The sequence below is a fragment of the Gallus gallus genome, chromosome 13 (genome assembly GCF_016699485.2).
Source record: "Gallus gallus isolate bGalGal1 chromosome 13, bGalGal1.mat.broiler.GRCg7b, whole genome shotgun sequence".
Classification (NCBI taxonomy): domain Eukaryota; kingdom Metazoa; phylum Chordata; class Aves; order Galliformes; family Phasianidae; genus Gallus; species Gallus gallus.
Genome location: NC_052544.1, coordinates 8215210 through 8236440, shown reverse-complemented (window position 1 = coordinate 8236440; position 21231 = coordinate 8215210). Strand labels below are relative to the sequence as shown.

The 21231-nt window shown below is 51.5% G+C and overlaps 1 protein-coding gene across 14 annotated transcripts in view; it reads right to left on the bottom strand.

Annotated features, from left to right (window-relative positions):
* Positions 1-539: 539 nt before the first annotated feature.
* The window catches only part of SH3TC2 (SH3 domain and tetratricopeptide repeats 2), a 31674-nt gene continuing 10982 nt past the window's right edge, over positions 540-21231 (bottom strand). For 6 of the 14 annotated variants that reach the window (XM_040647139.2, XM_025154907.3, XM_040647137.2 and 3 more), the window contains 6 exons: positions 21032-21212; positions 19745-19895; positions 18461-18583; positions 17779-17929; positions 16965-17161; positions 540-16314 (listed from right to left, as the gene is read on the bottom strand). In XM_040647139.2, the coding sequence (XP_040503073.1) occupies positions 16123-16314; positions 16965-17161; positions 17779-17929; positions 18461-18583; positions 19745-19895; positions 21032-21212 (995 nt within the window). In that variant the 3' untranslated portion in view covers positions 540-16122. Of the gene's footprint in view, positions 16315-16963; positions 17162-17778; positions 17930-18460; positions 18584-19744; positions 19922-21031; positions 21213-21231 lie in introns of those variants that run through there. The other 8 variants (XR_005839611.2, XR_005839610.2, XR_005839612.2 and 5 more) reach the window with 8 other exon arrangements.

Here is a 21231-nt window from a genome sequence, read left to right as displayed (position 1 = left end):
CTGGAGGTGTTTAAGGACCATGAAGATATGGCACTGAGGGACATGGTCAGTAGGCACGGTGGGATGGGTTGGGTTAGAGGTCATTTCCAGCCTTAATGATTCCATGAAAAAGGAATGAAGAACACACAGCACCAGTGACATACACTGCAAAAATAAAGCTGGTTCAGGGAGTGAGGAGACTGAGAGCAAAGCAGCTCTGCCCAGGCAAATGTCCTGAAACCTCAGGGAAGACAATGGTTCTGGTTTTGCCATCATTTTCTTCCTCTGTGATTGATGCATAAGAAGTCTTCACATCCCCAATGCACACTGATAAAGAATAGTGGGCAGCAGAACTCCAGAGCCTCGTAGATGTGAACTGATGCAGTGGTGGTGATTCAATGGGAGCCGATGTGTTTTTATGCAAGATGCCACTGCCAATATCATGGGAAAGATTTCAGCAGATGCAGAGCTGGGAACTGCAACTTCAGCATGCAAACCCTGCATACTTGTGAGGAACAAGAGAACAAGTGGCCCCAGAATAGAAATGAACGCCCATTTCATTAGCTCATAATTCCCAGTGTTTATTTAAGCATCGATTCTTGGGGCGGTTGTGCATGTATAGAGCTGATTAGCAGTTACAGAATGTACCAGAGCATCACCACAGCACAACTGGGGACTGCAGAGCCAACTGGGTGATGCCACGTGAACCTCAGGGCAACGTCTTTGTGATGACTTTTAATAGGAAACCACTTGACTGGGTAACTTTGAAGGAAGAAAACATCTTTCTAAAGTCTGTTAGCCCAGCACTCTCCAGCTGCCTGCTGGAGCAACTGCCCGAGCTGCACCCAGGAGATGTCTTCCTGCTCTCCTTCTGGCATAGGGATGTATTTCCTTAAAGCCCACCTTCCATTTCATCACATTATCCATCCATAACACGTGTCTCCCAGGGACATTTCTTATGCCCTTCTACCCCTCTTATGCCAGCTTGGCCAATTCTGGTCCCGAGCTCCACACATTTATCCTAAATGCTGATGAAGGCTCGTCCTGGTTAATCACACCCACTGGGAGGTGGAGGTCCCAAATTGAACAAGATGAGGGTATCAGAGCGCAATGCAAGAGGGGCTTTCCTCCCCCAGCACTGCTTTCTGCAGCCATCTCACTGCCAGTGCACCAGCCAGTTGTGTGTATTCTATTGGCTCCCCTGAAGGAATTGTGATCAGCTTAAAATACAACACAGCTCTCTTGGTTTGAACCCTGCTCTATTATTAACTTGGCTGAAGAAGAGGAAAACCTTATGCGCTCACCCAGGGCTTGCTTTCTGTATTCTCCATCTTCCTCTGGGACATCAGGTGCCACTGTCGGAGACCTTGGCTTCAACACAGTAGAGGTGTCAAGTCCTCCTCTCCTACAAGCTGTCTCCTCCTTGTTCAGGGAGGACCCTGGGCAGCAGCGCTGGAGTGCTTCCTACCTCCCATTGGGCAGAAATTCAGAGGGTAAGAGCCCATGCCATGGAGATTTGTGTGCTCGGAGCTCTCAGACGTTTGGTGAGTCCTCCTGGCTTATCACCTCCTGCTGCTGGCTACGATAATTCTATGTACGGGACATGGGCATTTCCAGAAAGTCCTATAAAATAACAGTCTCATCACGGTTCATTCCTTCAGTGCTGTTTCTCTTGGGCCCACATGCACTGATAGGGTATTCACGTGGGGGTAACCCGGGGTCCAGCGCCCTGCTGCTGCCCAACACGCCGAGCTTCCTCCCTCTGATCTGAGCAGGCAGCAGCAATGAGAAAATTAGGTAGGCTTAATTAATCAGAAAAAGGAAAAAAAAAAAAGATAAATAAAAGTAGCATCTCTCGGGAAGGAGAGAAGAAGGAATTTACACTGTTGGTTACAGAGCTGCTGCTGGGAGCTGAGGGATGTTTGTGACAGCAGGGAGATGGGAAGGAATACCTGAGAAGAAAGGCTTGCAGAGGGGATGGGGTATGGAGATGTAACACTGAACAGAGTATGTAAGTAAAACACCTACCCCTGCGGGAACCCAGGCTGCTAATTGCATTGATGATCCATTTGATCTTACATACACACCTCCTGGCTGATTCATGCTGGGATGTACTTCTGATCTTTTGAATACTCAACTTTTTGGTGAGAGGTAAAAGGGGAGCCGTTTTCTTTCAGCAGACTGAGTAATAAAGTAATGCTGTAGCACTCCTCATTTTCTTCATCACGGTGAGTCAGTATCTGACTAATGAACGCAGTCAATAGCTGAGTAATTTAACCTGGTGAGAGCACGACCCTGCCACAGCAAGGCCATCTCCTGCAAACAGTAGTGTTAGGCACTAAGAGGTAAACAGAGATTCTGCCAGGCTGAAGGGATTACTTTGCACAGCAGCAATTCATCAGCCACAGCTTTTCCCAGGGTTTTCTGCATGGCTTTTCTCCCGGAGCAGCAAAGCTCTGGTGTGGGGACTTCGGCCCAGCTGCAGAAAGGTGTCCCTTTGGAGAGCTGGCTGCTGGTTGGGGTGGGCTGTCACATCCAAAAAGCATCTCACCCCCATTTCAACAGGTGTAAACCCAGCATCACTCCACGCCTACAGTGCCGAGGCATAACCAGGCCCTCCAGTAGTCCTCAGACCAACGCTTTTTCCTGGAAACCTCCCCTGCAACCTCACTTAACCCTTCTCAGGGTGGTATTATCAGACAGCAGAAAAAGGAACCTGACTCACGGGGCCTGCACTGCACCCGAATTTATCTGCAGGCTTGCTAGCAGGGAATGCAGGTTCACGTCAGGGCTGTTTTTCCATCCCCTTTTGGGGGTTAATCTCTCCAGGGCAGCACCTGCTGGAGGAGTCCGTGGCTCCGTCCTGCTGCAGGCAGATGTCTGTCTGATGACAGAAGTGCCCTTCATGCCTGCCCGTGTGCTCCATCCCATGCTGACCCGGCCCTGCTGTGCACAACGCAGGTGGAGACACGGAGCTGGTGCACACAGGTGGAGGGGACACCCGAAGCCCTGCACGTGAACGAAGCTCCAGCTTCACCTGTACAGACGTCTCCTCCATTCCTTTGCCCTCTCCACAGTTTTAAAGATGAAGTGAGGAGAAACAATAGGAGCGATGAGTGGGAAATTCCCTTCCAGCTCTGGATGTAAAGTGTTGAAAAGTATCATTTCCCCACTCAAGTACAGGGATGAGTTTCAGCTGCAGATACACCTCTGTGTTAGTGAGTGCTGCAGCTTTTAGCAATACAAAGCACTCCTGCTGATACAACAGGATTTGTAAGCAGGGGAATCATTTACTGCACCAGGAGCAGAGCTCTGGATCGTTCAGCTCCCATTAAGCAAATCACATCAAAACAGGTGATCAGTCCCCGCAATGGGGACTCACTGAGGGCTCCTCCACAGCAGACAGAGCAGAGCTCTCTAAGCAGAAGCACCAGGAGGAACTCAGCCTTGAAGCAGCACTTCCATCTCTTACAGCTCCGACCATTCTAGCTAAGCAACGTCAGAAGCAAGCACAGGCTCTGCCAGAGCCCTTTACACCTTTATGCCTTCCCACCAGCCCTGCAGCCACTCAGCACAGATGGATCTTTAAATTCTCTGCAGCTGGGCCTGCCCCATAGCTCTGGGTTGGTGGGTATAGCGTGGAGGAAATTGGACAGCTGGGGTTTTTAATGAGTGGGTCAGCACGTTAGTGAAGGTGCTAAGAGGAGGTTTCTTTCAAGGGGGTGTACTGTGTAATCCAGCTCAGAGGATAAGGCTTTAGGGCAGAACTGCTGGAGGTGTAGAGAGAAGCTGCTCTAAGAAGGCAGGGCTTGCTTTTGTTTCGTGTACATCCCAAACAACTGAATTCTGTGCTGGCACCAGTGAAGAGCATGAGTTTTTCTTGCCCTGGATCTGAACTGGTGAGCAGTATGGGGTCTCCCTTCAGCAATGGGCTCCTCATCAGGAGCCAGGAGCAGCTGCTGGGTGTTCTGGCTGCCTGCTCATCTGCAGGTGTCTGTAAGGAGAGCTGGGAACCAGGCTGAGCACACCGTGCTAGGTGTGGGGCTGAGCCTGCTGGAAGGCAGGGCTCTGTCAGTCAGCAACTGAGTCATGGCTGCATGCATGACCACAGTCTGAAGCTCTCTATCTGCAACTACTTGTGATTTTGAACATCTCTCCATGACATATAAAGCTCTGCTGAGTGTTTTTCCCGTATCCCCTCTGAGAAAAGAAAGAACAGGATGAGGCTGAAGTGCCTTTGGTTCTGTGACGGCCAGGAGGAGCACTTACGTCCAAAGCTCCTCAACGAGGAGCTGGCTGTGTGACAGAGACTTTCCCTGCCCTGGAAAGCAGGGTTTGCAGAGGGAAACATTCAGTGATGAAGCCTTTGAAGAGGGTTTGTTCCACATGCAAGTCACAGCAGGAACATTCCTGAGGCGGTGGGATTCCTCCTGCTTTTGCATATAGAGCACTTAACATGTTTATTTTGTCTCCTGTATTAAAACACTCTGTCCCTCCCTTATTTATCTTCCCCCCCAGGCTGTTCTGGATCAAGCCAAGTGTGCTCTGGCTGCAGGCTCTATTACCACGGCCCTGCAGGGACAGGCTGTGCTGGAGCCCAAATGGCCATGCGGATGTGCCTGAGGTCAGCTCAGGTCATGCTGAGGGGGAACTGAAGCCTGTGGCAGCGGTTAGAAAGAGAAAACATGAGGTATTTGTAGAAATAGCCCTCAATGAAGAGCAAGCCTGGTTGCCCCCATCTGTATCCTGGTGTCATGGTCAGAGCTGGAGCCGTCAGTGACAAGGGGGCTCAGAAAGTCACTTTCTCATCCAGACTTCTCACTGGAAAACCAGACTTTCCATGTGTACTGCTCCAGCAGACCTCATCTGATACGCCGTGAGCTCAGCATGCAGGGGAGGGAGGCCTCTGGTTCCTGAAATAGCCCTGACAGGTGCCCTTAATATCCTGGCTCCAGCATGACAGCGCTGAACAGGGCCTCCAAGGAGCCTGAAATGGATTTCGAGTCATTGAGTCTAAGCAGATGTAACCCCAGACCTCTGGGTCACTTCTATTTATCCATCTCCTATCAGGCGTGGGGACTTGGGCACAAACACACACATGCCCATGGGTACACAGCTCTGCTGCTGCTATGGGTAGCGCTGGGGCTGCTGTGCGCTCTGTCCTCAGCCCAAGTGGCACTGCACAGCACCCTCCCCAGTGGGCAGCACAGGGCTCCTGGTGGGCTGTCCTCTGCTGCTGCTTCGTGGCTGTGCTTTGCCAGGTCACTGACTTCTCACTGGAACTTTGATTTCCCTTCCTTTCAAACTGCTACTAACAAGTGCTAGCTCGATGGTTTCACTGCCATGTCCTCTCCTTGTTTTTCTTCTCTTACAATGTGTGATTGAGCCTTGTTTTCTCACTCAGACAAGCAGAAAAATAAATGCAATGACAGCTCTTTTTGCAGTGAAACTCTCCCATAGCACTTCCCCAGGGGTGTGCAGCAATTGCATCATGGTGCATGGAGCTTATTCCTCCTTCAGATCCAATTCCGTGCATTCCCAATGGAGGATGGCATTTGGATGGACGGTGGAAACACAAAGGTAAAACTGCACTGTAGGTTGTGCTGGGGTTTTCAGGTTGCCCTCTCAGCGTTGCAAATGGAGAACATCAGCTAAACTTCTTTTGGTGCTTTTGTCTTTTGATTTTCTCTTTAAAGGCATGGAACGTTCTCCAGGACTGGCATCAGATGTTGTGGTTGTTTGTCCCAGCTGACAAAAGCTGGGACACAAATGTCAACGTCTCTTTTCTAACGATCCTGAAAAATACAGAGGGCTTTGGGTACCGCTGACCCCAGCACTGCTGATTTGCTGAGCCCGGAGGGGTGTGGGCATGGACTTGTTGTAGGGTGGCAGCACCCAGAGCTGGTACCCCTACACCCGATGTCCCTGCACTGCGGGTGGCTGGCGGGGGGTGGACTGAGGTGGCAGTGGGTGTTGCAACACAGCATCCATCTGATTCAGCAACGCAATGTGAATCCTTTAGAAGGAAGCTTTTAATAAAAGGCAAGAGGGTAATTCTTCATTTGCAAAATGACACGATGTTCCACAAAGACAAGGGGGGAAGCAAAATAACGGAAAACAACACACCCAACCTCAAAACAGTAAATCCAATCAAGCTTTCTTGTTAAATGCAAGCTTTGAAGAACATTGTATTTAATCATTAACAGTGCTGGATCGATACGAATAATCTGAAGTGACTCTGAGCAGCAGGGGCAGGTCATCTTTACAAAGAGATGAATATTGATGTGGTTGCTCTGAGTGCTGCACAGCCCCATGGCACGGTGGCAGAGGACCCAGAGCCACTGGGGCAGAGCCTGCGAGCCAAATGCATGGGGAATATGCACTGAACGTACATAGCAGGCTGTTCTCTGCTGTATGAAGACCCAGGCTGTGCTGTGGTGCAGGAGACCCCAAGGATGGGCTGGTTCCCATTCCTCTTCCTGCTGCTGATGGAGGCGTTGCCCGCACACCACCATCCAGGACCAAGTGGTGCACTCTCTCTCCAGCTAACTTTCCATTACAAAATGTAAGACCCGGGGCATCAAGCTGATGCTGTCTGCCTTGAATCACTGTAGGCAGAGCAGGGGTGGGCGGTTACTCCTCTTTGATTCACAGGATCCTTCAGCAGGTGACTGCTGAAGTTGTAGCTCCGTTTGCTGTCCTGTTTCTCCTTTTTTTTTTTGTCCTGGCCATTTGACAGCAGACATTCATTAGAACAGTTTGTATTTGGACATGTTGAGAGGCCTGTTGCCTTTGGCTCTGAGTTGCCAATGTTTTTTGTGTGTTTTTTTTTAACAAATTCTCATGAATTTCCCTGGATGGAGATGAACACAGGCGCTGGAGGAGGGGGGAAGGCTTCCAGTTTCTGGGAGCGCTTTGCACAGAACTCAATTAAGCAGGCGGCGGTGTTCAGTTAAATAACAGGTTTCGTCAGAATCCAGCCAATTAATCTCAAAGGAAAATGAGCCATTTTGCAATGCAGCCGCTCCAACACCCTTCTCCACTCAGCTCTTCTGCTGCTCTGCTGTGCCCCATGGCTTGGACATCTGACACTGGGGGTGCTCACGGGGATGGCGGGGCCCGAAACACTGCTGTCACCAACCTGCAGGCTGCCACCTCCTTGCCCAGTGTGCAGGAGGCTGCTCTCCTTTCAAGGCTCTCATGGCCTTCCAAGAGCTTTCCCTTTGATTCCCTTTCCTCTGCGCAGTTCCTTCCCCTCAATAAAGAAAAAAAAATAGAGAGAGGAAAACCAACCCATGTTGACTGATGAAGAGAAAAAAATGAAAGGAAAAAAAACCCACTCTTCATTAACTTGTGGATATATGAAGAATATAACAAACAAAACATGCTGGTCTCTTCTGGAGGATTGAAATGGGCTCACTTTCTGTGCTGGTTTATGGTATTTCCATCGTTTTCAACACATTTTACTGCTGCCGTCCAAATTAACCAACGTGTTCCAGCGTGAGAAGTCACGTTGGGATTCAAAGAGCACTTCCTGCTATTTGTCTTTGAAAGTGGTATCGGAAATGACACGGAAAGTTCCTTTGGAGAAATCGTTGACATAAAGGGGTTGGTGGCTCGGAGCCGGTGATCTCATCGTACGTCTGTTGTGAAAATAGAGCATTTTGATGGCTCTCCTCCAATTTGCAGTACTTAAGAGCAGTATCGATCCGAGAGGACAAGAAGTAAGGAGTGTAAATGGTAATCGGGAGCTATTTGGGATGAAGCTTTTCTCGCTCTCTGATCCCACGGCTGAGGACAGAAAGAGAATGCAGCAATCAAAGCGTGTGCCTCTGTAACAGCTTACGGGTTTATAACGTAGAAGAAGTAACAAAAGGAGAACGTTTACAAACTGCATTTTGCTGATTGCTGAGGGAGGCTGGAAGGCTCACGTCACTGCAGCAACAGGAGGTCCAATGCATCCCATACACCGAAGCCCGTAGCACTGCAGTCAGCAACACGTGAGTCCCTCTGCAGAGCAGCTCATCCCTGAGATATAGGCAGTGGGTGTCCACTCCACGCTGTCCTGCAGCACAGTGCAGAGAAAATGCTACCTGCAAACAGAACTGGAAACGAGCCATGTCTGCCTCACCTGCATGTGGCACCTGCACAGAGGCTGGTGAGGTTGGTGAGAAACGGGGCACGGGAAATTGTACTCGCTGGTTAAATAAATGGCTGTTTTTGTGCTCAGCTCCTGCTCGTTGTCCGCGTCCTCGCAGGGAAATGAAGAGCTGTGCTTATACCAAATGGGGTTACTGAAGTATCAGAAAGCATAAAATCCATCTGCAAATGAAATTATCTGGTACCCCAGGAATCAAAACTGACGAACAGAGAGATCTGCTGCTAAATGAATTGCAAGCTAAGATAAAAGGCAGTGCAGACCATACAATTAGCCATGTACGATACACTCCCTCGACTCGGGAGCTGCTCCCAGCCCATCGGCGCGCTGCTCCACTTCAGAACTAAATAAGCAGGAGAGGGGTTTTGAAATCAATATTGTAGCATGAGCAGAAAAGCAAATTGCAGAAGGCGTGTTGCACTGGGAGCTTTTTCCTGCCTTCATACATTGCCCTGCATCCCCTGTGGGTGTACACCCTGCCCCAGGCTGCAGGAGGACAGAGCTGGTGCCCAAAGCTCCCGAGGAGAAACATGCAAGGGACCAAAGCCCATTCCCAGGGAGGCTCTATATGAGGACGTGACCCCTGTGAGGATGCAGCAGCCCCTCAGCAGAGCCCACCCAGTGCCAGGATGGCGTGGCTGTGTCTTCTCTCGGATCGCGTGTGCGTTGTTCAGGAGAACCATTTCTGGCTGCAGAAGGTTGCCTAAGCTGATAACCAAAGGAATGAAAAGATGGAGGGATTAGGAAGTGCAGCGAGATAAACTCAGGCTATAAGCAAGGTGCTGATAATAAAAACTGAGCAAGCTTGCTACGAATGCAGGTGTGCTTCTTACCATTATGAAGCCAAGCCTGGCTGTCACTGCAGGGCAAACTTGCTGCCCTTACACACCCGGTGCATGAAACACATGGGGGAGTGTGGGCAGGAGGCTGTGTAGCCATTGGGACAGCATCTTCCAGCCTTCAAGTCCATTAACCTCTGGCTTTCACCTCCCTCTCCAATAGGAATAGTGATTTTTGTCTGAGGAACGTGTTCTTTGAAAAATAAGGTCCCACTGGGGCACAGCTGGGTCCACAGACAGCACAGACCAGGCAGTGCAGGCCATGTGTCAGGCCGTGCTCATCCTGACTGGAACAAGCTGCCCAACGTGGGCTCTCACAACGGGCAGCACCTTGGGCTTCACTCCATGAGCTCATTTGACATTTTCACACATTCTGTAGCGCTGCTCTGACTGGTGCCACTCGCTCTTCTGTCATCTAATTAACTAACGAGACACACGATGAAGCCATGACATGCACAAGGAATGACAGGGCCACCGAGTGCTGCAGTGTGACGTTCCCTACGGCGCCCAGCAGAGCAGCAGGAGCGGGGCAGGCTTGCAGAGATAAGGCACTAATGGATGTTGAAGTACGGGCACTTCTCAGAGTGAAGAGAACCAGTGCCCCAAATGAGACCCAAGGAGCTTTAACCCCGGGCACTTTGCTGCAGGAGGAAACTGCTGCTTCCACTGGGAGCCGGCCCTGGCTGGGCAGCATGATGGGGGCTTCCCAAAGTCAACACAGAGCCCTTGGATCTGCAGTAGCTCCCTTGGAATGTTTCAGTTTTGAGTTAATAAAGCTGTTATACCTAAATCAAGTTAGAGGTATCTGATGTTACTCTATTCGGTTTTCATTGCCTTTTGTTTAGGAAACTAAATACCATGATGCATAATAATAATTAAAGATTGGCAGATGAGCAGGAAATCAATCCACATCTCCCGAGCAGATATTAACTCCCATTCATTTTTTTGCTTGTTTGCTCCTTTTTACAAACATGCAGCCACACTGCCTTACCTACACTGAATTAGCAGAGCTCACCAACAGATGCCCTCACTGATGGAGCACGGCTGGGGCTGCTCTCTGGAAGAGCTCCCAGCATCCCCTGTGACCCCCCTGCAAATGCAGTTTGCAGAACAGACTCTCCTCTCTTTCAGCAGCTCTCTCAGTACACAAATGACACTTGCAGCTCTTACAGCCAGGGTGTATAGCATGCATGAGAAAATAAAAAAGCCTCTGCTCACCTGGGTTTGCAGGGGGCAGATTAAAGAAACCCAATCTGTTTTCTTTGAAAGAGGAGACAGGTGGGTAACTTGATTACAGCCTACAAATGCCAGCTCAGAAAAAGCTTTGTGATGATAAGAGGGGCTTCAGTGAGTAGCTGAAAACACAGGCAGATCCAGAGCCTGGAAACTGAAATGAGGCAACTTCAGAGTGGGAAGCAGGGTGAGTAATTAAACAGCAGAATGGCATCCATGGGGATGAAGTGATTCACCAGTAGTTCTAATGGCAGGATGGATGTCTTTCCAAAAGGTGGCTGTGGCTGAAGCAGGAGCTTTGTGCCAAAGGAGGAACACATGCAGTATCCCAGGGGTGGTAACTGTAAGCCTTAACTTTGATAAAAACATGAATAATGAGAAAAAATTGGGGATTTCTAAAGGCACTGTGGGGAGCACACGTGCTTACACAAGGCTGGGCTGGGGGTGGTGGCAACAGCCTTCCAAAAAGCTGCTTTTCACTATTTTGTCTGTCCCACATCTCTGTGTGCCCAAACCCCCGAGCACACCTCCCATCTCTCTCCACACGTTCCCCTACCGCTGAGCTCTCTGTCCCATTGTCCTCTCCTTCTGTGCAGTTCAGGCCATGCAACCCCATGGATAAAGCCAGCGTGCAGGGAGTGGGTGTGCAGTGACTGTACCTCCCGTGTTCCGAAATGCATCCAGGAGATCCTGCAGAGATAAAAGGCAGAAGGGAAAGGGAACCGCAAAGAAAGGCCTGTGGGTGGTGCTGGGGGGAAACATGACAACAGAAAATGATGTGCACACACATCAGTGCCTGCACAGACAGCACGACAAGATGAGTTGTTAACCTGAAGCCTGCAGAGCAGAAAAGCAAAGGAGGGAGCTAACCTGTCACAGCCATGACTGAGGGGTTTGGGTTGTGCCCGCAGGTGGCACTGCAGGTGATGCGCATTTGCACAGAGAAATGAAGGTCCAGGTGAGTTAAAGGCATCTCTGTGCAGATCAGCCTGCAGAGCCCAAAGGGAAGCCCACGGAGATGTGGAGCCAGCATACAGTCCTTCCTATGGCGTTTCTTTCTCCACCAAACAGAGGTGGGGTCACAAACTCAGCATGAGGTGTGAACAGAAGAGAGCTGCTGGTAGCAGCCAGGCTGCAGGACAGCATCGTGTATGTGACATTCTGGGGCTGGGCACTGGAGCACCATCCACCACAGCCCTTCAAGGAGAGGCAGGAGCAGATTTGGGATTGGATAAAAGCACCGTGAGACATCCAGTGATCGCAGCTCCATCCAAAGGACACCTGCTGGCTTCCAAAGGCAGCAGCCTTCCTGCCAACAGCAAATGCAAGTTGCCAGATGTCCATTCAGAGACCACTTGGGTTTTTAAGTATCTAAGAGACATTCTTGCCTAAGTGTCTCTTTATCTGTTCTGTGCTTCCCAAATGAAAACACAACAGATAGGCAAGATCAAGAGATTTCCAATCCGAGAAGAGCACTGGAACCACAGCGGCAAATGGCAGCCAAAAAGTAGTTATGAGTTCGTTTTCAAGGCAGGGTTGGAAAGAAGCTGAGGACAAACCACCCTAAACAACAGGGGGCCCTGCAGGGGCTCATGGCTACTAATTGATCATGATGGCCGTTGTGGGGGGAGAAATGCCCCCACTTCTTGAGAACTGCCAAGGAGATTTGAGAGGAGATGGTGTGGATCCCAAAGTTCAGGTAGGAGTTCAGCAGAGTGCCAAAGGAAAACAGGGCTGGTAGAGAAGTGCCGCATGTCAGGACATGTCCTGCCACCCTCAGAGACTGGAGCTCCTGTAGTGCAAAATACCTTGCAGCAGATGACAGCCTCAGAGGACAGCGAGATGAGTCCAAAGGCAGTGATACTGTCGTTGAGTTTGGCTGTGCTGTCACCAGGAGGAACACACAGTGTCCCTGCAGGTTCCTTGCACTTCAGTGATGCTCCAGCACGGCCTGCCCAGCTGTGAATGGGTTGGAGAAGAGCCTGGCAGAGTTTTTAGCAGAACACAGCCCTGACACACAGGAGGTATTTGGGAACTCTTGCAAATCCTTTCTAAATCATTAGAGTAAATTTTTTAAACCTGATGAATATTATACTAATGCTCAGATCAAACATGACTTAAATTTTGGGCAGCAATGGGGGAAGGTCATGCTGCAAGTGGAAAACCAGCTGCAAGGAGCTGGAGTTGCCTCGGGCAGAATTCAACATAAGCACCATCAGTGCCGCAGCATCGCTCCCTGTGTGTCCATGTGTTCTTTTATGGTCCCAATGCCACTGTCAGAGCAGGTGCAAAGGAAAAGAAGAAAGATAAACAAAACTAAAGTAGCCCTCCGTAACAGTCCACTCCATAACCAAAGTCCCTTTGTGTGCTGGTTAAGTAAGAATTTCTTCTTCCTTTCTCCAGCACCTCTCTGGTGCTCAGGGGCTAATTGTCTTGTGTTCATCCCAGTTCCTGGACTGCATCCCAGCAGGCTCTATGGCAGCCAAATCCCGATCTGTTTTTCCTCTCTGCTCCCTGCAGTGTGACGGGACTTGTTGGCGCTCGCGTGGTTTCCTACAGTTGTCTCTATGCTGTGACAAGGGAGCCTCGTGCTGCCGGGTTTCCTCCCAGCGAGGAGCCAGGGCTGGTGGGACACCGTGCTGAGCTGGGGAGCTATGAGGAGAGCCGGGAGCATTGCTGCACCCTGCCTGCCTTGCCACTGTATGGAGGTCCATGGCTTTACCCAAGGACATGTAGTCACAGTGAGTGACTCCTGGCTGCTGCACAGCATCCCAGCACTAACCTCAAGCACACCCCCCAGCGTGGATATTTATGATCCCGATTTACCACCAAACAAAAAACGCAGGTTGCTGTGTAAATAACTGATTTTTAATCTAAATTGCCCAGCCTGCACACTTCGCCCAGCCCCGCTCAGCAGAACAGCTGGTGTTTACCAACATCTCATTGCTTTTCCAAGCAACGCGGAAAGACATTGTCTGCACAGTCACGGCTGCCCCTGAGATGAGGAGAGCTCAGGTTTGCCTCTGACCCAGACACTGCTCCTCCACATCCTGACAAGCCCTGGCAGCAGGATGTGCCCGGCAGCACTTCTCTGCTATCATCTGGGGCTGATAAGTGATGCCCCGTCCACGGACGGCATCCCCAGCTGCACAGTGAGCACAGGGCTCCAGCACAGCCCTCCAAGCCACAGTGTGCTCCCATCAGGGCTGCAGGAGGGTCAGCTGGGGTTGGTTATTTTGGTTAGGGTTAAGGTCGGGGTCAGGGGGCAAGTGCAGGCCCTTGGGAGGGGAGAGATGGCTCCTACCCCCATCAGTGAAGTGCAGACTTCCAAGCAGCAGCGCTCCCCCACCCAACTGTTGGACCCTGACATACTCAGAGGTTTTCTACCCCATGACTGTCCCATGAGGACCTGAGGCTGGCAGTGGGTGAAGGCTGTGCCTGGTACAGCTGGGGATAGGAAGGTCTCTCCACCTAGAACAGGCAGTGAGGATTTGCAGTACTGTGCAATGAGGGAATGATGAAAGGTGCCTGCTCGTAGCAGTTATTACTGCTGGGTGTTGTATTTCTGCAAGAAAGAGTACTTTCCGATTAATCCCAATAACTCCAGCTATCATTATGCTCCTGTCCATATCTATATTTGCAGTTACAAATGCTTGCTTTTTTTCCTAGTGCCTCTGGAGGCTAACACCAGAGCTACGAAAAGCCAGGAATTATTCTCGTCATGGTATTTCCACTGCCCAAGAATGAGCATATGTTAAAGAAATCCAGTCCCTCTTTATTCCAGGATTTAAATGGCCCCCTGAGGCACCAAACAGCCAACTTTGGCTTTACGTGGGCTTGCATTGTGGCTGGCAGTGCTGATGCTGGCGGTTCCTTCAGAAGCACTCACTGAATGTGAGGATGTGAGGAGACCTGATCCACCCTTTCCCCTATTTTTTCCTCTGTCTGCCCATAATGGCATTCATGCTGATGAAGGAGGGCTGGGCTCTGGTGGCCAGTGCCTATAGGATGGACATTGACAGCCCAGCTCCTCCACCACAGCTCTGATCTGCCTCTGTGCCCTGCAGCACCTCGGGGTGCGCACCTCCTGCATGGTCACTGTGCTCTGCACACACACATGGCTTCTCCTCGGTGTGCCTAAAAGACAGCCAGCTCCCAGCCCTGTGGCCCAGGGGTGATGGTTATCATGCCAACCCACCCAGGAGGGGCAGAGGATGATAACCCCCAGCCCAGCTGCTCCAGGACCTGAGCCATCAAGTGAGGTCACCTCCGCTGGCATAAAGACCCCAAAGCATCTACTTCTCCTTGACATTTCTCTCCAGGCAAGGACAAGTCTCCTCTGTGGCTGGAGGAGCACTGGATCCTTGCCTTCCCTTGGGTTCAGACACAGGAGCTGGTAAGCACCAAGTTTCACTGTGTTGCTATGATGTTTAATTAGTACTAGCCACCTTGACTTCTCATCCCACCGGGAAAACAGAGCCTCTGTGTCAGCGTGTGTGACCAGCTTTGTGCAGGAGAGAGCTGGTGGATGAAGGAGAGGGAAAATGGTGTTTCATGGGATGTTCTCAAGGAGTGAGTCTCCTTTTCCCCCAGGCACCACAGAATCATTTGCTGTGATTTAAAGATCACGCATTTGGTTAAAAACGGTGGGCCAGACCTACAATCCCTGCAAGTTTGACTCCATGGAGGTTAGCTGATTTAGACCAGCTGAAACACGGACCCTCTGTGCTTAAAGAAAGCCCTTATTTTCTCCCTGGTGCTCAACAGAAAGTGACCCGCCTTTAGTGTGGGTCTGTGAGGGCACGGCCCCACACAGCTGTGCCCCCATGCACAGTTCCTGTCCCACAGTGCTGTACTGCTCAATGCACCGGCACTGAAACCCCAGGGAAGTAGGACCCCAGAGGGTGCTTGGCCAGCAGCCTCGCGGTGACCTCGGGCATCATTTCAGGGTCCCCAAGGCCAGTGCTGAGCACCTGATGTGTGCACAGCTGGGCTGCAATGCAGCTGTGCAGATCCTGGCCGATGTGGGTGAGCACCGGGCACCTGATGTGAGCCCATGGAGCGAGCCAGAGGGATTCCTTGCACTGCCTCCCCCAAAACCTCACTGTATTTCACATGGGACAGAGATTTACCTCTTCTGAGCACAGGGCTGAGGTTCTCCAATGGCATCACTGAAACGTACGATAAAGCTGCCGTATATTCACTGCCCCAATGCCAGATGCTCACAGGGTTTGAAAGGGGGAAAACGAAATCAGCGTTTTCAAAGTGCAGTGAGGAAATAAATGTTCTGCGTTCAGCATTTACAAGCAGTGAGCCACGTAAGTCAGTCGGGGCGCTTTGCATCAGGTCCCTCTGGGAAGCCCCAGCGGGCTGCCAGCGCCCGGAGCGCCGCTCGGCTTTGGGTCCGAGCTGCAAACGCGGGGCTCGGTTGCTCCCTGGCGGTGAGCGGCCGCCTCGCTGCCTCCTGCCGGCCTTCCCCTCCCAGCCCCCGACGCCGCGTTTTCCCGTCCCTTTCCCTGCCGGAGGGCGGCGGTGCTTTGTGTCACAGCGTGGGGCACAGACCCGCACGGAGCAGACAGCCCAGCAAACAGCCAGGATAAATAAAGAGCTGCTATTCCAGTTAAAACACGCTCAGGTCAGAGGCCCAGGTGGGGACGGGCAGCACCTTGTTACCATCCCCATCACGCACAGCTGCACTCCTGCTCCAGCACCAGCTGCCGGGGCCTCATCCTGCCCCGCTCTGCCCGCAGCGCCGCCTGCACAGCCCTGTGCCCGAGAAATGTGGGCAGGGTCCCAAGTCCCTCATCTGATGGGCACAAGAAACCAAAACGCTGCTGGTGGCAGGACGTCTGCTGACTGCTGCTCCTGGAGAGCACACGGATTGTGCACGTCCCGTGGCGACACGTCTATCGCTCAGACAACGTGGCCTCCTTCACTCAGCCACCTGGCCCGGTACGTGGCACAGCCCGGCATGTCCACGGGTCGCCGCGGGGCTCTGGGGATGTTGGCCAGTTTGGCACCAATGAGGCTCTGCAGCTCCGCATCTCCCAACTCGGTGGCTGCAGCGAGGGCCAGGAGGAAATAGGCTGCTGCGTCCTGTTCATCCTAACCGTAAAGAACAGAGTGTTGGGAAGTAGCTTAATGTGAGGTCACAGGGGGGTGAGGATGCTGGAGCAGAGCCCAGTGGTTCCAGGCAGAACCTGACGACACTTGAGTGTCATGGGCTTCAATTGAGCGTCATGGGCTCGAATTGAGTGAAATGGGCTCTGCACAGTCAGTGCTAAGGGTCAGCACGTTTCTTCCCAAACTGCCTTTCCCTGTCAAAACCTGGAGGTGGAAGCATTGTGTGTACTTATTCCGAAGCTGCAGATAGGCTTGGAGAGTCATGGCATGCAGCTGGCAGATGTGGTTTTCCACCTCCAGCTCCCCATCATAGATCATAGAATCATAGAAGGGTTTGGGTTGGAAGGGACCTTAAAGCCCATCCAGTTCCAACCCCTGCGATGGGCTGGCTGCTCGTCACCAGGTCAGGCTGCACAGAGCCCCATCCCACCTGGCCCTGAGCGCGTCCAAGAGCACCCACAGCTCTGGGCAGCACTCCCAGGGCCTCACCGCCCTCTGGGTAAAGAATTTCTTCCTAACTCTAACCTAAAGTTCCCCTCTGATAGTTCAAAGTCATTTCCTTGTCCTGTCACTGTTAGACCAAGATCAAGATCTGAAAGCTCAACGCAGCACCACAGAAAGCGGCTTCCTACCTTCAGCTTGTGCAGGGTCAGGTTGCCAAGGTGGCAATACACCTTACAATAGTACAGGGCTTCTCCAGAGCACTGCAGCATAGGGGGACGCAGGGCGAGTGTCTTCAGGTAGCAATCTTCAGCCATCTCATACATCTGCAGAAAATAGTAGACGGTAGCCAGGCGGTGGAATGCAACCAGCTCTTGCAATTGATCTCCTGGAAAAGAGTTGCTGATATAGTCAGCCTGCAGCATGCTCACAAAGCATTCCCAGCCCAGCACACCGAGCTGCATTTGATCAACAGCCCTGGGGCGCAGCTCTCTTCATAAGGAGACACTACGGTTGAAAACAGTCCAGAGAAAACAGAGCCAAGGGCAGGGCTGCTGATACCAATTGCAGGACAGGTTGGAAGGGGAGTATATCATTGAAAAAGGGGATTTCTTGGTGCTGGAAAGTGTCATGACAAGACTGGTTCCACCTCAGACATTTATGCTGGCATTATGCTGGCCGTCAGACCTACTTCTGCAGTGGAAAGAGGTGGGTTTATAGGAACAGCCAGGGCAAAGAGGAACTGTTGAGTCCCGTGCCTTCATCAGACTTCCTGTGCTCCGGTGTAGCAACAGCCCTCTGCCCAGCAGTGCCCCTGCTCCTGTGGGACTGTCACACAGCTTAAAAAGGGAAGTGGCCTTAGAGAGATGTTACCCTTAGGATAAGAATAGATCCAGAGGACTTATGAAAGCAGGAGTATCTTCCCTGCATGTGCATGCTGCTCTCACCCAAAAGCCAGCCCGCTCTGCCAGCAGCTCTGTGTACCCGTGGGTTTGCATCACTCACCCACCCTGATGCTCAGCCTGGCTGCCAGCGTGGCAAACTCCAGCGCCTTCTCATAGCCCTGCAGCCCCATCTGCAGCTCCGTCAGCTTATTGAACAGCCGCAGCTCTGTCTGAATGGCCTGTAGTTTCCTGGCCAAGGGCACTGCACCACCCTGGTGAGAGAACAGTGAGTCTGGTGTGTTCCTGGAAGTATGATTACAGCACTGCCCACAGAAGAGTGGCAGTGCAGCAAGAGATGAACTGAGGCCTTGGCAAGGGAGGTGGATAATGGGGTGGCTGGGTTCTGGACATCCCAGTTCTAACCCTTAAACATGAGTTTGATATCTCAGAGTATGGTCCTCAAAAGCTGAACCTCTCATCTCTGCCTTCCCTTAAGTGCATGAAATTCTGGCTCTGAGCACATATGCAGAATGACCATCCCACATCTGAAGCTGCCAAGGTTGGTAATGCACAGCCACTGCTCCCATCCCCCAGGATGACCTCTGGGGAGATCTGCAGCTATTGCAAAATGGGCCTGTGCTCTGAGATGCCTCCTAGCAAAGTTTACATGCATGCACACTCAGAATGACTATATCCCTCTCCACCTTCCGCCCTTGTCCCTCCACCCTGACCGCACAGTGCTGCAGTTCCCCATGGTCATCACTCAGAAGGGACATAAGGAACATGCTCAGAAGGATCAGTACCCTATAAAACTCCACTGCTTGATCTCTGTGTCGGGTGCCATTAAAAAAGTTATCGCCTGCTTTTTCGTAGAGATCCATGGCCAAGGAGAAGTTCTCAGCTTTCAGAGCAGTCTCAATCGCTGCCTAGAAGGAAAAGGAACTGGAGTGAGACTTGGAAAGGGACATTCACACACAGAATTTGGAGTGATGAAGTAAACCACGTCATCCTACACCTGAGCATCAGTGCTCCAAACAGCAAGGACACAGGTTGGCAAGGTGTGTGAGACTGTCATGCTGCATTTGTAAGTGATGTGTGAGGGTGGAGCCAGGAGCCATACATGTCCCTGTGCAGGGTCAGAGTGCCAGGCTGACCAGCTGGGGCATCCCATGGAATCAGGAGGAGAGTGAGGGCAGCCACAGCCTGCCTGGTCTGTCATTACAGTGTGGTGGAGGCAATGTTGAGACTGACAAGGTGAAGAGACAACCAGGATAGAGAAAAGGTAGAGTCAGTGGGATGGGAGCGATGGCAGGTGTAGGAGCTGCTGGGAAGAACAGACATTTGTGCCAATTATACACCCTGCCATGATGCCACCCTCCAGCCAGAGCATATTCTTGCCATCATTACAATCTGTCAGTGCCAATGACCATGCCAGTTCAGTTGCCCAGTCACCAGTTCAGTAGTGCCTCTAGGGTAACAGAGTGGGGACCCAAAGCATCCCCTATGTGTGCTCAGACTGGTGCTTTTCTGGATAGCCCAGCTCAGTGCAATGCCAGCAGACCCAGCCAGCCTTCTACTCGGCTTTCTTTGGGCACATGGAAGGATTTTGTATCTTTTAATAAAAGCTGCTCTTTGAATGATGGAGCCCTACAATTTTTGTGGAAGCTTTTCCTCTTTGCAGCTCATCTGATAGAATAATGTTGGAGATGGAAATAAGCCAGTAGCCTTCTGCTCCAAGAAGTCTCCAAGCACTTCCCTGGCACCTCAACCCTTATCTATGTGCATTTCAATGGGAACTCATCACCTGGCACTTTCTTTGACACCCTCACATCACTTTCTGGCCCAGTGAATTCACAAAGTTTCACCCAAGAATCCTCTAAAACCACTGTATGGAAGGAAAGTTAGGACTTTTAATGCCAGATAGTGCATGAGTGCTAAGGCAGCAGCTCCTCCTTCCAGCAGCAGGTTTCTTATGCTCATGAGAAGAACATTTTTGAGCCCCAAATGGCTCCTGCTGAGCCACACAATTGTGATGGAAATGCAGCATCAGAGTGGGAATGGGGCTGCTCCAGACACCTCCCTCATACCTGAAAGTACATCTCCACCAGCTCGTCTTCCTGCATGAGATAATACAGCCTTCCTGCCTGCAGCCAGGCCTCTGCTGCCTTGCCAGTCTCCTCGAGGTCAATGAAGATCCTCAGACTCTGTTTGGTGCAGTCCAGCGACTGTCTCAAAGCCCTGTGATGGGAACAGGTAAGAAAACACTACAGAGGAATCACAGGATGCCAGCAACCAGCTGCAGAGCTGCCACCACACCTTCACTTCCCAGCCACCGTCTGGCACTCAGATCCAAATCTCTGACTGTTGCTTGCCACTTGGTGCTGGCAGAAGGACAGTTCTGTGCTACACATGCAAGGCCACATGTCCCCTTCTCAAGCCCTGTGTCACTAGAGGACAAAGGGCAGGCAGAAGGACGAGGTGTTGAGTTGGACATGCTGCCTGCAGAAGGTGGCTGCGGCCAGGGGTGTAGGCAGTGCCCAGGGGACGTTTGCTTGCTTGGTATCTTGCTTGAAACTGTGCTCCAGCAGCCCTTCCAGGGACCTGGGTGCTTTGTGAACTGAAATAGCACCGCTCACATGACAGGCGTCTGCTTCCTAAATTCCTTCCCTCTGAACTCACAGTGACCCAGCGCGGGAAGGTGAACATCCAGTTAGTGACAGCCCCTGCCCACTTATCCTTCTGGGACACAGCAGCTAGCCCTCTGCTATTTGACGTGCCTGCCTTGAAAAATTGAATAAAATCTGTGGTTTACCCACATCTTCCTCTTCCCTCCTGCCTAAACTAATCCATCACCTGCATGTGTCACACAGGAGATTGAAAGGTGAGCTGATACGAGGTCTGAAGTGTATCCCTGGGGAAAATATTCCAGCAGCAATAGGAAGGGAAGGCTCAGTGGCTGGAGGCTGAAGCCAGGGTTATTTAAATAACAGATAAGGAGTCTATTTTACTAGTGAGCAGTGATTAATCACTGGGATAAGCCTCCATAGGAAGTGATGAATTCCCTGTCACTAGGTCCCCTCTGAAGAAGGCTGGATGTCTCTCTGGAAAGCTATGTTTGGCCATCCCCCAGTTTTATCCCAGCTAGCAGCACAGCATTTGCTGGCTCTCCCTGTGATCTGGCTGACATTGAGCTGTTCCTGCAGCACACAGGGAAAGCTCCCACATCTCAGCCACTCAGCACCCACCACCTGCAAGCACCCCACCTCCCTGCAGGGTCTCTGCTGCACCATGGAAAAGCCACTGCTCTTGCATGGATGAGCAGAGACTCCTCTCTAACAGCATCTGCACAGGAGACAGCCACACTCAAGACTTACTCAGGGGTGCCCAAAGCCTGGTAAAGCTGGCTGAGGGTCTGCCGGACATTGCCTTCCAGCTCTCTGTCCTGGAGTTTCTGTGCCAAAGAGACCCGGTGCTCGTGGTAGGTAATGCAGGCCTGGAGGCTGGGGCACACTTGGCTGTAGAAATGGCAAAGAGCCTCAGTGACGTGAAGCTGACCTGCATGGCAGAGGGAAGG